Source organism: Hippoglossus stenolepis, chromosome 22 (assembly GCF_022539355.2).
Source record: "Hippoglossus stenolepis isolate QCI-W04-F060 chromosome 22, HSTE1.2, whole genome shotgun sequence".
In the NCBI taxonomy this organism is placed as follows: domain Eukaryota; kingdom Metazoa; phylum Chordata; class Actinopteri; order Pleuronectiformes; family Pleuronectidae; genus Hippoglossus; species Hippoglossus stenolepis.
The window spans coordinates 7,488,578-7,504,171 of record NC_061504.1 but is presented as its reverse complement, the minus strand read 5'-3'; the positions used below and the strand labels follow the sequence as shown (position 1 = coordinate 7,504,171).

The window sequence follows — 15,594 nt, the reverse complement described above, 5'->3', positions numbered from 1 at the left end:
ACATTTTACAAATTTGAGGTCAATTAATTATTTGTTATACTTCCTCACTGCGCTCACACAATGTATTAAGCATTGTACTAACATATATTTGACTTTTGAAATATTGTTATTGATTCAAATGATGTTGCATTAATTATTAATCTTGTTTTATTGCTCAGCCGTACATTGCAAAAGCCAAAAATGTTGCAGATCTCCACCTCCGTTCCCTCTTCACATCCAACCATCCCTCCATCCAATCATCCAACCATCCACTCATCATCCCTAAACCTATCCATCATCCATCCATTCCTCCCTCCATCTCCTCAACTGTCTGTCCATACATGTAATCATCCTTTCCTTCATCTGTCCATCCATCCCTTCCTTCATCATCCATTCATCCATACGCCCATCCTTTCATCCATCCCTAACCCTAACACTATCCATCCCTCCGTCCATCCATCCCCTCCTTCCTTCCTTCCTTCATTCATCCCTCCCTTCATCATCCATCCATCCACCCATCTCTCCCTATTTCCATCTATACATCCATCCACCCATCTCTCCCTCCTTCCATCCATCCATCCATCCAACAAAAAACTGGGGCCCTAACCATTCCCTTGGGCTCTTACCAAAAAAAAAGGAGAGAAGTTTAATCACAAGGAAGCGATGAAAGGAAGATAAGTGGGTGCCGGGCAGTGGAGGAGATGTACACTGCAGGGCCCTGACACCCATCATATGGAATCAGCACCTTGTGAGTAATGGGGGTTAAGAAGGAAAGCGCCTCCTCTCCCAGTGCCAGATGGACTCGTGTGTGTTGGGTCGCAGCGGAGAGAGTGAGTGAGTAGTGAGCGAGTGCACACTTTCTACTCTTCCCTGCAACCCCCACTCCCCTCCCGATGACAGCCGAAATCAAATGGCACGGGCACTCCAGAGATGATTGGCCCACCTCTCATCCGAGCTCCCATCAAGCACCGGCAATGAAAAGGCCGCTTCGCCACCCGACACGTTTCGCCAAGTTCACCGCACAGGCTGACATTTAGACAAATACGGGGAATCACTGCAGAACAAGCAGTTGTTTTACATATCACGTCTTGGTGTTTGTCAGGAGGGGGGGGGGTGAATGATTGTGGATTTTTTCGAGGACGTCTCAAACACAGGATTTCATTTTTTTTGCGGAGGTGATTTCAAGGACGTGATCAGAAAAAGGCAGCGTACTGAATAAACACAGTATTTTAGACACTTGAAAGTATGAAAACACATCAAATGGAAAGAATTTGTATTGTTTTTGTGTATCTTTTATGTTTGTGCTGTAATTTAACCATTGATTTAATATAATTATTATTATTATTATTATTAGTAGTAGTAGTGGTAGTAGAGTTGGTAGTCGTCGTAGTCTTACTAGTATTACTACATATAAAAGCATATCACAACATATTTTATTCAGCAGTCTCACAAGACGATACTTTACTTTTACGTTAAAATAAGTTTTTACAGAAAATAACTTTGATCACTCAATGTGCTGCAGCTTTAATCAGACCTGGTTGTCACAGTGAAAATAACAAGTCATATATAAACGGCAGTGAACATAATTGATGACAGGCCACAGATTGGACTGAATATTTACAGCCACTTAATAATCAGGTAAACAGGCTCGTCAGCCAACATGTATCACTGCTAAGTGTTAAGAGATTCTTGCATATTAATTGTTTTCACTGTTATATTGCAGTATCGAACCGCTGTGAATGATTGGATTTCTTACGCTGTTGAAGTAATCTGCTCTCCCCCCCCCCAATATAATGTGATGTGTGTTTGTTGTCGGTTGATGTGACACAATAGAGATTCATACTGTCCAGTGCACAATGTAAAGACGTCACTGTAGAAGCTGTGTATAAAGAGCAGAGGCGGCCGAGTTTCTGTTGGTTAATTATGTCTCAAAAGCTGGGAAAAGAAGAATATAAATATTTTTACTTCATGTATCTGGTGGTACATTGCAATCTTTTTGTTGGTATTCATGAAATTTATTGTAAATGTGAAAATCAAGATATTTGACTGGGAAAACTATTCAAATTGGTTTAAGGCATAGTCATAAATGATAGAGTGGTAAAACCCTCATACATTCATCAGTACAGTTTTTAAAAATCAATGTATTTTATAGCTGTATTTCTTTATATATTTGATAGTCAATACTTGATAGAAATATTAAGTCGTATAATATAACATTTTTATAATTTCATCCTTTTTTGTTGTACACATGAATGTATTTTCATTTTTATTTCTATACGTCGTTATACATTTCAAAGTCAATACTTGTTATTAATATTCATTTATGTATTTTTTTTTCTCCAGCTGGCTATGTTTATTTTTTATTCATAAATCCATTGCTGTTAGAAAACCATGATGTACTATGTCGTTAGCAACAACAGCCACCACGACACATGAGATGAGTCACACCTAAACAAACCCAGACTAATTTGAAAGTCGAAGAAAACACACGTCACAGTGTTGGGTCAACAGACACGAAGCCTGGTCACCAGGAAGAAACAGAAAAAGGACGTAACCAATCACAGACTGACGCGGTGCCCTCGTCCTGCTGTGATTTGCAGCACCGGCCCTGAGGCAGTAATTAGCAGTGAGCAGTAATTATTCATTAATTGTTTGGAGCTTGTAGCCTCGCAAACAGACACAGCCCCTCGGATGTACGTTCCCAGCAGGAGCCAGTTCTATCTTACGGTCAGACCAGGGAGGTGGAGAGAGGGGACCGTCGTCCATGGAGAGGCTCATGGGAAACGCAAAGGACGCGCGTCCACATCCACCAACCAGGGTGTTGAAAGACATGAAGATTTATAAAAGACTTAGGAAAATGAGAGGAAAAGGGGGAAGAAGCTTCTGTGTTTATGATTTAATTCAACTGTGTGCTTTTATGTGTAAGTGCATACTGTATTATGTAATGTCTCAATCTACATGAGCACTTACTTTTCTTCCCCCCCCCGCACCCTGTGTCCAGACTCCCAGAGGATGTAAAAGATGGGGAGTGAGTGACGGCTGAGCTGACACATACAGTATGAGCTCTTGAAGATTTATAAGGGGGCGAGATGGTAGGGATGACTGGTGGGGCTTATACCAAGTGATTGGTGCGCTGGCCTTGCTAACAATCCCGCTCCGCCAAGAGCCTCTGCGATACTTCAACACGAGGGTCTGATGGCTCATTTGAAAGCCAGATGCGGCGCATTGGAGTTACTCTCCCGAGCGAGCGCCCCTCTTCTCGAACACTTAGCGCGGAGTTGATCTCCAGCTGAACGATTTGGCATTGAACCAGCACAGAATTACACCAAAAAAATGATTTCTATTCAGCCCTCCTGAACAAAATTAACTTCCTGCTGCAGAATGACTCGAAACAGCCGAACACTTCAGGCGAACGCAGGTAGCGTTTTAAACGCGTCTGCTTTTCATTGCGTCCGCATATGTGTGCTTATCGAGCACTTCTCCGGAGAACTTCAGTGGCCTCTTTCTCACTCAACCCCGGATTAATTATCATAAAACACAGTGAGCAAGTTGCACAACAATGGCGCATCAATAACCTCTGACGTTATCAACATCTCAGAACCCTGGAACACCTGGGTCCACTTCATCACCTCGAGCCTGTGGATTTATGAACGCTGGTGTGCAATGGATTCTGGGCAGGAGGGACGTGTGGATAATGCAGCTTCATTAAGGGAGAGCATCACGGCTTGCCTGAATGCATTATGGCATCTGTATGAGCTATATGATCCGGGATATTAAATATTTACAGTCAATGTATGCATATGGGATTACTCCTGCAACACACACACACACACACACACACACACACACACACACACACACACTAAGAACTAAGTCATCTCTGGCTACGTTAACATCCATCATTTGGGGAAAAAAGAAATGGATGCTTTTTCCCCAAACAGCAATCTCACTCTTGAGCTCAGTTATCAAGCATTTAGCAGGGAAATTGATATTAAAGATTACATAACCTTAGTCTGTGTTGATACTGTATATATGTGTAAAGGGAATTTCAAATTCAACGCAACCTCTGTGTCCGTGGAAATGGATTTTGCTTATTGAGGAATCCAGCAGGGAGGAGGCCAAAAAAGCAACATAATGCAAGGTTAATGGATAGAAAACCTCCTGTAACTCTGCCATAGCCAGAGCATGACACTTTGCATTATTTTTATGCTAATGCGCGTCGCTCGTCAGTTTCGTTTTCCCCTGCAGGGAAAATACAAGCATTCTTTGTATTGTGTTTCCGCTTGTCACACTGCAAAACACAAACCCGCTCTCTGTTTTCCTGAGCGTGTAAACCCACAAAGAAACTGTTTTGATACCAGCCGCTTTGGAGGGTGAGCACCGCATTCATATTTTCCCAAAAAATTCACAGTGCCCAAGAAAAGCAAAAGAGAGAAAGGAGGGGGAGAGAGGATGAGAGGAGAAATAATGAAAGAAAAGACACAGACACTCCTCATTTGGGAGTTTGGGTTCTCATTCTCTATCGCACCCTTTGAAAGCAATGGCTTGACAGTTGGAGCAAGCTGCCTCAATAATGTTCAAGTTCTGACACACGACGACGGGGAAAGCTGCTCTTTCTAACTCACGCTCGACATTTTTAGCTCTGAATTGTGAAGGTAGACAAATTATTTACATGTACACTAATGTCAAAAGAAATATCCATGCTGCTTTCCACCAAAAACTGTCTGAAAATTGCGTAATCCCAATTCTACCTTTTTACCTTTTCAAAATAAAGTGTCTGCCACTGCAAATGGCCAGAAAACTGGTCCTTACGAAAGTAGCTGATGATTGTAAAAGTTAAACAAATTGAGGGTTTCCAACGATGCTCCTAAACTAAAAACCTCAAAGTAACAATTAAATCTTTATCACTGCCTGGAAGCTAGAACGGACCTTTCTCCATCTCACTGCAGCTCTGTGTTATCAGGGCTAACTCGCCAAGGGAATATAAAATAGACTTCTTCCTTCCAGAGCCTCTTTTTATTTATAACCTTTCCCATCGCTGTGTTCCATCATCAGCGCACAAACTATAACGTTTGAAATTCAGGAAGACGTTTGAATTCTGTTGTCTCCATGATGTTCTAGTGTTTTTAAAGTACATGGGCCAGACATGGCCATCAAACAGGCCGGGTCTGGCACTGTGTAGTTCCTGGAGTAGTCCCCTGAAATTATGTGATTTTATTTTTGGGGATACATCCTATGTTCTCCTGTTGTTTCCATTGTCTCCTCTACCAAATAGCAGCAGTCATTTCAAAAGAGGTCTCTTGGCAAAAGCATTTCCCCCCCAAAAACACAGGAAGCTCAGACAAACACTGAAATGCAAAACTGAAAAACTCCACAATCTGGACACAGTTGTATTTTACATAATGACTTCTGATGTGGGAGAGGAAACAAACAGAACAATGATTTCACAGCAAAGCCGTCATCCATGTGAAACTGAGATTATAAGGAACGGGATCGTGCATTTTAAAGCAAGGGAAAGCAATCACACCGCAGCTGAGAAATCAATCATTATAAAAACAATACTGAATTAGAAATTGGAGATTACTAGGATGGGGGAAAAAAAGGGTATTTTGTCACCATCACCAATGTGAATAAGAAAAAGACGGGATGCAAAAATTGACAGGGAGAGTCGCACGTCCTCTGTGGCATAGAAAAAAAGTGCAGCGTGATTTGTGCCTCGCTCCAGTTTAGAGGCTGCATCCTCCAAACCAGCACCCCCGAGGAGAAGCATCCCACCTCAGGCTGCGTCCCCCACCTCAGGCTGCGTCCCCCACCTCAGGCTGCGTCCCCCATCCGCCTGCCCTCTCCTCCTCCGCTCGTTTTGACAAGGCCACAGCCCCCGGTCATCAGTGTTCGGTCTACATGTGTGTGTGTGTATGTGAAACAAGAGAATAGAGAGAAGGAGCCGCATTACAGATTCACCACCGTGCCAGCTTTTCCAGTCCCGCTCCCCCTGGACGCTGCTGCGGTAGCGGCTAACTTGCTAACTGGCTGCTGGAGCTGACATGACTTGTTTCCCCCGACGGACCACGGCCCCCTCCTTTCTTCCTTCCCTCCATGGATCAAATCAAACCAGTGGGCTGATGCTGTATGATGGGAGCTCTGGTACAGTTTAATCACCCAGAGACTGAATCTGATGCTGACTGTTGTCTCATCACTGCCTGATTCACTGGAACTATTCCTCATATGCAATCTACCCATGGGATGTGCAATCCGGTGGGATGGGAGTCATTTGTTGTCGCTTGCAAAACCGCTTTATAGATATGACAAAAAATTTGACATTACAAATAAATGTCCTGTATTCAAAAGCGTAAAAGTACTGACAGTAAAAGTTGTAAAAGTAAAAGTCATCCTTCTGTAGTGTAGTTTTACACATACTACAAGACTGTTATATTTATTTATTGCTTATTATTACTAATGCAGAAATGTGAAGAAGAGCATTTTGCTGTTGTAGCTGATAAGTAGTTGTTGTATTTGCTCTAAAAAGGATATTTATTATTAGTTTATGGAATAACCTGCAGAATGTATTTATATTATTTACACTTGATAGCATTACTGATCAAATGAAAGTAGTTTCTACTAATTAGAAGTAGAATATACGTTTATTTGATAGTGATGCAGTGTGTTAATAACTTTTACATTAAATGTACTAAATTGTTAAATTAAGACATAAATCAGTTTTTACTTTTAAATGAATTGTTTGGAAAAATCTTGAAATCGTGCAGTTGTTGTATCTGTAGCTTGAAACAAAGAAAAGAATGGGACGAGTTGCTGTTTCAGAAAATACATCAAACTGCATCGTAAATTAAATAGGGAATATTGATCAAATAAAGACAATAACATTTTAAATAGACTAATTTATATTGTATTGATATATTGATGGCTCCTAGTAAAGAACCTACAGAGAATCATCACTTGCAGCATTCAGGTTATTGATTCGGTTTTACAGGACAAAACTTCACAGTTTTAGTTCCCCTAGCTCTCAGGGGATCTCAGGGTTTAATACGGAGATTATGTGTACTGAGCCTAGGATAATAATTTAAAAGCAGTTCATCTATTTTGCATGAAAACAAATCTTACACTACAGAGTCATGAGTCCCTAACGTTACCAAATAAAGGTAATGGAGCAAAAAGTAGAGTTTAACTTTCAAATGTAGTGAAGTAGAAGTTGACTAGAAAATGTAATTATATTTATTTGATCTAAGTCAGTGTGCATTCCACCACCGTGTGTTCCAGCACCATTCCTTCCCTTTTCCACACACAAACAAGAATCCACACGGATTTCCCCACCATCAAAGTATCGCCTGCGGGCCTCGGCCTCGGCAAACTGGTCACCTGCGGGGCTTTCATCAATACCAGCCTCCGAGCGGGGAAAAAAAGAAAAAGACCAAACACAAACACATTCACCTCAGGCGGCGACAACCCCCACTGAGCTGCCACCGCAACCACAGTCGCCCTCAACAAGCTCCTCTAAGTCTCTGGAGCTCGGCCCAGCTCTGTCTGCGGCTCCGTCACTCCTTCCTGCTGCCGGGGCGAGAGGAGGCCACTCTCTCCTTCTCTCTAATCTCTCGCTCTCTCACCCTCCTAATAAGAATCAATATCAGCGCTCTTAAAAGTCATCAAGCACAGAGGTAAAAAGGCTCGAGAGCATGAAATTGCAGATGGGAGAGGGTGTACTTATGCGATACTCGGCTGCGATATGGGCCTCAAATGGGTTTGAGCCATCAAAGACATGAGGGAAAGAGAGAGTGAGAGACAGTGTGCATGTGAGAGAGAGAGAGAGAGAGAGTGAAGGGAGGAAAGGCAAAGAGCAGCAGTAGAGAAGAAAAAATAAGTGATGGAGAAAATGAAAGGGTCAGAGATCATTTCACGCTGCCAGGATGTCATCCTTTTAAAAATGTAGTTTCCTCTCTTCCGAGCCAGTCTCTTCATGGACCCGCGCGTCAAACAGTGCGGCCGCGGCAGGCTTATCATGTCGCCGGCTTATCTTCCATTTTTCACCTCCTCAAAACAGCAAAATGCACAGAGAAGACACCGGAAGACGGGAAAACAAAGGGCGGCTCGGCGGGATCAGCGGCGCCACAGCGGCCCGCTCTGTTTTCATTACCGCACGCCGCCCTGGATGCCGGGTGAGAGCGTTGATGGAGCGATGGATTATCCTGCATGCACGGGATGACCGATGTGAACAGAGACTGAGGCATGAAGGACACGGATCGTGTCAGCCAAGGCAAAAGGCATATTACAACAGAGAGCAGACCTCAAGGACTCAAGTAGATTAAAATTGATTGAAAACCCATTTGTGGCGTTTGGGGTCTTTTATGTCAGCTCTCTCTCTCTCTCTCTCTCTCTCTCTCTCTCTCTGAATAAACAAGAAAAACACATTGCATTTGTGAAGACAAGTATCTCATATTCAGATTTGCATTGCAATAATATCAAGCTGTGGGATTTTGTAATATAAACTGCAATAAAAGGAGTGTGTGTGTTTGTGTGTGTGTGTGTGTGTGTGTGTGTGTGTGTGTATGTGTGTGAGACCATATGGAAAGGAAACAGTAAATTGCAATATGACATAGAAAATATGCACACACAGATGTGCCTCTGTTCACATGCATGTAAAATATGTGAATATATTAAACACAAAATTAAAACAATCTCCACCCACACACACATTGCGAAATAAACACCCTGTTTATAACATTATTTGGCCTTGAGTTTTTTTTTAAACACACACACACACACACACACACACACACACACACACACACACACACACACGCACACACACACACACACACACACGCATCCATTTTCTTAAGTGTTATTATTGGGACTGATAATGATTGCAAGCATGCAAACTCATCAAGATAGTTGCTTGCACTAATTCCTTTAAAGTATTTTAAATGAAAATAAAAATTGTGTCAAATCAAATTTGAAAGGTAAAAACAAAAAGCCATTAAATTAAAATGCATGTAATCTATTGTTTGTCAATAGATTACTCAACCCCCTACAGGACCAACATGTACAACTCTGACAACCTGTGAACGTAAGAAGCTTTTACGTTGTCCATCAGTATCCAACTTGCACTCGCATATTTTAATACAATGTGTCAACCACTTTAAATTGCTTATGCATTTGAAATGTGCTCCACGCAAAAAGAGCCTTTCCTCGCCGTCAGCTCGTGACAGCATCACTTTTCATAGTCTCTATTCTGCTGTATCACAATGTCCCCGGTGACATATCAACAGTATGTGAATGAATGTAATTTTCAGGGATTCTTTTTTTTCTCTCAGTAGACGATTGTTAGCGCGAACCTCTGCGACTGCCATCCACCTGTGCAGGTCTGTACAATCCAGCTGATAAGCCTATAAGCTCTCTTCAGAAAAACGAGGAGTATCTAGCCTGAACAAAATGCCACAGTGCTCCGCAAACCCCTGTGGTGACAAATGCCTCCCGATAATATCTGAATACTGGGGTTTTATGCAATATCTGTGCGACTTATTCACCAGGAAAAAGAGGCATGAGTGGGGACAGCAACCTGACTGGTGCGTCTACAAGATCGGATCTTTCTCTGCAGGACGTAGACAGAGCACACAAGTCTCAGTGTGACGCAGTTTGGTTAAAGGAGGACAATGAATACAGAGAGTCTCATGTTGAACCGAATGGCGTAAACCCTCTGTCCACTCACACGTAATACTTTCCCTGCCAGATGTTCAGCAGGTACAACCAGCCACACAGGACATCCACGTCTGACATTACAAACAGAGTTGTTCATTGACGAGTCATGTGAACACGACCTCCCCGTGAGGCAGTGGGCTCGCGATGAAGATGTCAGGAAAAAAAGATGTGGGGAATCCCAGAGTCACACGACCATTCAGTCGCATCTGAAGGTTTAGATTTCTATACATCCTCAGAGCCGTCACAAGGTTGGATGATGACCAGGGAAAAATTCCAAAGGCTCAAGATAAAAAACTCCTTCCCATTACATACAGTGGATGTAGGTAAAAATGTCATGGCAACAACTAATTCCCCACTGTCTCTCAGATAATAATTTTCCTTTATGGGTTTGACACCATAAAATAATTTAAAAGCCCATAACTTAGAAGTGATAAGCAACCGGACATTTAGCAAATAAACAGGTTTTCACAGGACAATGACAGTATTTAGATTGTATACAGGAAAACTGATCTTTGTGAGTATTTAGGGAAGTGGGTAACAAAAATACACTTACAGTAAATTTGCATAGTAGCTACATTTCAGCTATTACCTCCTACTGAATCCAAATTTCATTTCAGTTATTTAAATGTATTATAATTAACTACTGACAGTGTGCGGGGGCTTATTTATCCTATTTACATTTTACATTAGAGAATACGAGACTTATTTCTAACTTTGCAACTGGTTTTCCTGGGTTTCGGGTATAAAAAATACTTAATCAATGGTCAGTCTAGTTCTAGACAATTTTCTGCCATTAAAATTGCCAAATAGTGTCACTTTTCCATGAAATATTAGCCCATCTGTTAGTAGCTGACTTAAATCTCGACCTGCAGCCACTTTTTAAAATGAATAAAACTGTAAATTGGTTTGGTTTTATGAGCGTTTCAAAAACTGCCCTGTGTGGCACTTTGCAGGGCTGTCCACCTAAAAACAGCCAAACCCTAACCGCCCTCAGAGGAATGACGTGATCTGGCATTGGACAATGGCAGAATTCACTTAATTTTCCTCACATCACCTCAATAGCAACATGGTTCAATGTGAAAAGCCTTCAGAAAAACATGCTCATGTTGGAGTAAAGGCCATAAGCCATAAGCCAGGATGTCCCTTACCGTCCACACAGGCGGGCCGGGCTCTTGTAGTTCCAGCGATCTGGCCCTTCTTACAGGCGCAGCGGGCCGTCTGCCTGGCGATGGTCCGCCGTGGTTGGCTGCTGTCCCTGTCCAGCGTCACAATCTCACATGTCCCGGCTGCCAGCTGGCCTGGAAATGACATTGCACCACAGGAAGCGAGGTCAGAGAGATGAAATCATAAACAGGGCAGAATAAACTAGTCTGTCTCTTCTGTTACATGTGTAGTGTGTAAGCAGGGTGGTTCGGTTTTTTTTCTTTTTAAAATGCTTTGTAGGTCAGTTGGCAGAACACAGCAGTCAAATCTCCATGTTGAAAGCCTTGTCTCACTGCAGAGCCTGACACAAATGCATATGGTGTTTGTGCATGTGATTATCCACAGTCAGACTTTCTATGAAAAGGAAAATGCATGTTCTCAGTGTTACAGCCCGATTTGATATTTCAGGGATGAGTATAATCGTACTAGAATGACACTCGATGGAGCGAATACCCTTAAATATAGTCAAGGTAAACCAAATCTCACACATCAATACAATATCTGTTTCTTAAATGTGCCTGATTTATCATCAAGATATTAACAGATATTTCCCATGGATAATTGTGAAAATGATCTATCTCGGTATGTTCAAAACCAAAAATCCTGGATCTGCCCCCCCCGATCCAGATCCACAGCATTTTGTGCAACGTGGAAATCCATTAAGTTGTTTCTTGTCTTATTTTGCTTCCAAACAAATGGACAGGGGTGAAAACATCACCTCCTTAGTGGGCGTGATGAAAAGAAACTATCTCGATATGGATCCACAAGGATTTTCAAACTGTTCTGATCAAGACACTGGATTTTTCACTATGTAAAAAAGAGAATTCCCAGTTCTCAACTTTGCTTTTCAGAGCATTTCAGGACAGCAATTTCTTAGTAATTATCAGGCGACCAACACCAATATATCTGTAGTAAGCTCATATTGGCTCTTAACGACTTAGTAAAGTTGGTCAACAGACAAACTGAAGCTGCTTTACAAAATGAACAATGAGCTGTTATTATCTAAGTGGCATATGTTTTATTTCTTGTCTAAAAAGTTAGATAGTGTGACTTTAATGACTTGGACTTGAACCCTGAACATCTCCAGTGCAGCTGCTCAGGAGCCGACACTCAGGAGCGGCGGCTCACAGACGGGACTGCAGGTGTGGAGGGACTTTAAAAGACAACGGTGACAAAATAACTTTACATTTCAGCTACCTAAAGACTGCCCACGAGCTAATTCCCATTAAGGGCCACATCCTATCAGCCCACCTCTTTGAAGGTAATGTTCCCATTAGCCACGAATGAAACGCATGAATACTGATGAACTTTGTAATTGCTGCCAAGCCTCCCCGTCTTACACACACATCCTCCATGTATTCAATAGGGTGACCTCTGGCCCTGTAGCCGGGGCCCTTGCTGCTTGCAAATTAACCTTTGTCTCCGTGCGGGGGCCCTCGGGTGCCATCGTTGAGAGGCTTATCAGGATCTAATTGTGATTGGCAAGAGGATGGAAGTTGTGATTCAATCTGGACTCGAGTCCCGGGCACTCGGGTGGCTGGCTTAATGAACTGAGCAGCGAGGGGTCACACCTGGGGTAATGGGGATCTATCAGGATTCATCCACACACTGGGACCTGTGGTGGCCGTGGCAATACACGGAGAAAATACTCCTATACAGTAATGTCACTATTTTAATGCCACGTCTATGTATTTGTACCCATAAACGGTTCTTAACATTGAAAGAATATTAATGGTCTCATCTATAGGCTACCAATGGACCAATGACATCACAATGTTGTTAATGTTTTACGCAGGTGCAGGTCTTTCATGTCAAAATGCTGCCATGTACAGACATATTCATATTTTCATTCAATAACATTACCTTCTTGGCAGACAAAAATCTCTGCAACCTTATTAAAAACACCCATGTTTCAAATGATGCACCATATATATTCACATATCTTAGACTTCCTGTTATTTGCCAGTACTGACTCATTCTGCAGCTGGAATATTGTCAGTAAGTAAACAAGTAGACTTTGGCTTGAAGAACAATAACATTATTCTTCTTTATTCTGCTGTCCCACACACTGACTTATCGCCACACGCACACACACACACACACTTAAGCAAAAGATGCACGCATATCATTAGAACACCAACCACAAAACAGCTGGCCTGTGAAAACCATGCAGCTCTAAAATGTCAACTATTAATGAGCCAAGAAAATGAGCTCATTATCAATTTTCAGATTATCAAATTGGTTTTTAAATGGTTTATTAAGCTTTAGATGTAGGATAATTTTTTAATCCCAAAAAGAATCACGTACCTCTTCAGTTTATCTACAAAAAAAGATTAATAGAATATGAGATAATTTTTTTCTTATAATATCTCCTTGCAGCTGTCCTGTAATTGCCTGCCTCGTGTGACGACATTGTATTGCGCAAAGGTGCGTGGTCGTAAAAATAGTTTGTGAATTATCTGCCTCTACCGTAATCTATTGCTTCACATAAACAATACACAGTTTGTATGTATCAATAAATACAAATCTATAATGAAGATGTTTGCCTCAAGATGACCTGAAGGTCAATCTGGGATCTGAAAGACGCATGAAAGACCTTCTCTAGAGTCAGGGTTCGGTTTGTCCATCGAGGTTTACTATCGAAACATGGCGGATTCTGTGGAGGAGGACTCACTCCCTATATAATGAAGGGCTCATTCTAACATAATGAAAAGACAATGATTCTTAGTTTCAGGTTATTACACCCTAATGAAAACATAATTGTGAATATCATATTCAATTTCTGCTAATAGATCCAACTAAATCCAACTTGTCCTTCATCACTGGGAGACTATCTTCAAAACTGCATCCCAGTGAAATCCCATCTGTGTATTTTTGAGAGATCGAGACACAATCACCACCACTTTTCCTTTATTTCCTCTTTTCTCTCCTCCATGCCTTCCCACTTTACTCCCTCCATCTCCTCTGTCTTCTGCAGGTGATGCTGGATAATGACTTGTCATGTAAGCCCCTGTGTGTGTGTGTGTGTTTTCTGAATCTGTGCATGTGTGCGTGTTTACTTCCTGCCTCCTACCCCACCCGCCCACCCACCCACCCACCATCTCTGCAGATCTTCCACTCTTCGCGCCTGCCTCCTCTCTCTGTCAGTTCCTTCTCCTTTGGAGCTCCTCCACCGCGGGAAGCAGAAACGACTGTTTGGATGTCTGAGGTAATCGCGCGGATGGTTGTGGCGCCGAGGTAGCATGTGTGAAGTCGACGAGCTCAAAGACGGTGGCTGATTTGACGGCGCGATTCGCGAGTCGATGGAGCTCATTAATTGCCGGCATTTCATCAAACAGCCGCCTTGTTTTTACTGTCACAGCTGTAGCTGCTGGGAAAACAGAATTGTTTTCATGTTGTTTTCTTGCATTGTATATTGTCTTCTATACAGCTACACTGACTTCATGAAGGTGATAAAGAATCCTCTAATTTTAAACCCGGTGTATAAATAAAACAGTTGCGCTCAGTTGCACAGGATTTCCTGGCATAGTGTATATAGGTCAATATTAAGAATCGTATAGAAAAATTGTGTCCCAATTCTTCTTATGTTACAGCAGAGAGTATCCATGTCATTAAGGACCAAGTCGCTTATTATGGATTCTATCTTTGCTATTAATGACTCTATCTTCAAAGTGGTATGGTCTGGTGGAGTAAATCCATTTTGCCAGATTCAAGTTTAACAATATTTAAATGGTGTTTAATTCATATACATGTACTTGCAGTGGAAGGTTGAAATCATCCCAGTTTCAGTTTTAAGCTACAAACATATTAAGTGAAGTTTGTGCTTGAGCAAAAATACGGTTTTTGGTCCAAGTCATGAATATTCCACAACACTCAACGTCTGCAGCCCTGTGCGGCTTAAGGATCGATGTGCTCGGAGCTAAATGCTAATTTGAGCATGCTAACGTGTTTATAATAACAATGCTAAAATGCTGATGTTTCTGGGGCATAATGTTTACCATGTACAGCATCTTAATTAAGTGTGTTAGCATACTAATGTTAGCTGAGTAGCACGAAACAGAGTGCACAGCCGAGGCGTATAACACATATATTGAATGAGTCATTTTTGAAAGTGAAAGAAATGTTGAGAGACTGTGAGAGTTATTAAAATGTATCCTGAGGGGAACACGAATATACAAGAACAAATGCTAATCCCATGCTAATGCTAATCCCTGAAATAGTTTCATTTATAGAGGAAAAGTCATAGGATCATCAAAGTAATCAGCGTTCTCCCTCTAGATACCAGGAATATTGGAAGTTGGGGGACAAATATCCAGTAAACATTTAGCTATTTCAATGGAGAAGGGAAAACGGTGTCAGGGCATCATCAGGGGACCATGAATGTCTCCTGAAGATGGACCCAATGCGCCCGATTTCATGGCAATCCATCCAACAGTTGTAAAGATGTTTCTAAAAGCAGAATTACATCCTCGTGGTTGACGGAGTAGTAGACGGAAAATGCTCATCATCAATGTCATTAAGGTTCAACCTATGAATGTCTGGACAAGCTTTTAACGCGATAGACTTTTCTGTTTCAATCTGGAGCAAAGTGGTGGACTGACCAACCGCCTGACATTACCATTCCCAAAGCGACATCATCCTGAGATCAAAAGCTAGCACTAAACAGACTATGCATAGGTATCATAACACAGAGGAATTCAT

General features: G+C 41.9%; 1 protein-coding gene across 2 annotated transcripts in view; it reads right to left on the bottom strand.

Moving 5' to 3' along the window:
- Window positions 1–15,594, bottom strand: part of LOC118101268 (chemokine-like protein TAFA-5) — a 138,259-nt gene that overhangs the window by 40,678 nt on the left and 81,987 nt on the right. For both annotated transcript variants that reach the window (XM_035146866.2, XM_035146867.2), the window contains exon 2: window positions 10,839–10,988. In XM_035146866.2, the coding sequence (XP_035002757.1) occupies window positions 10,839–10,988 (150 nt within the window). The remainder of the gene's footprint in view (window positions 1–10,838; window positions 10,989–15,594) is intronic.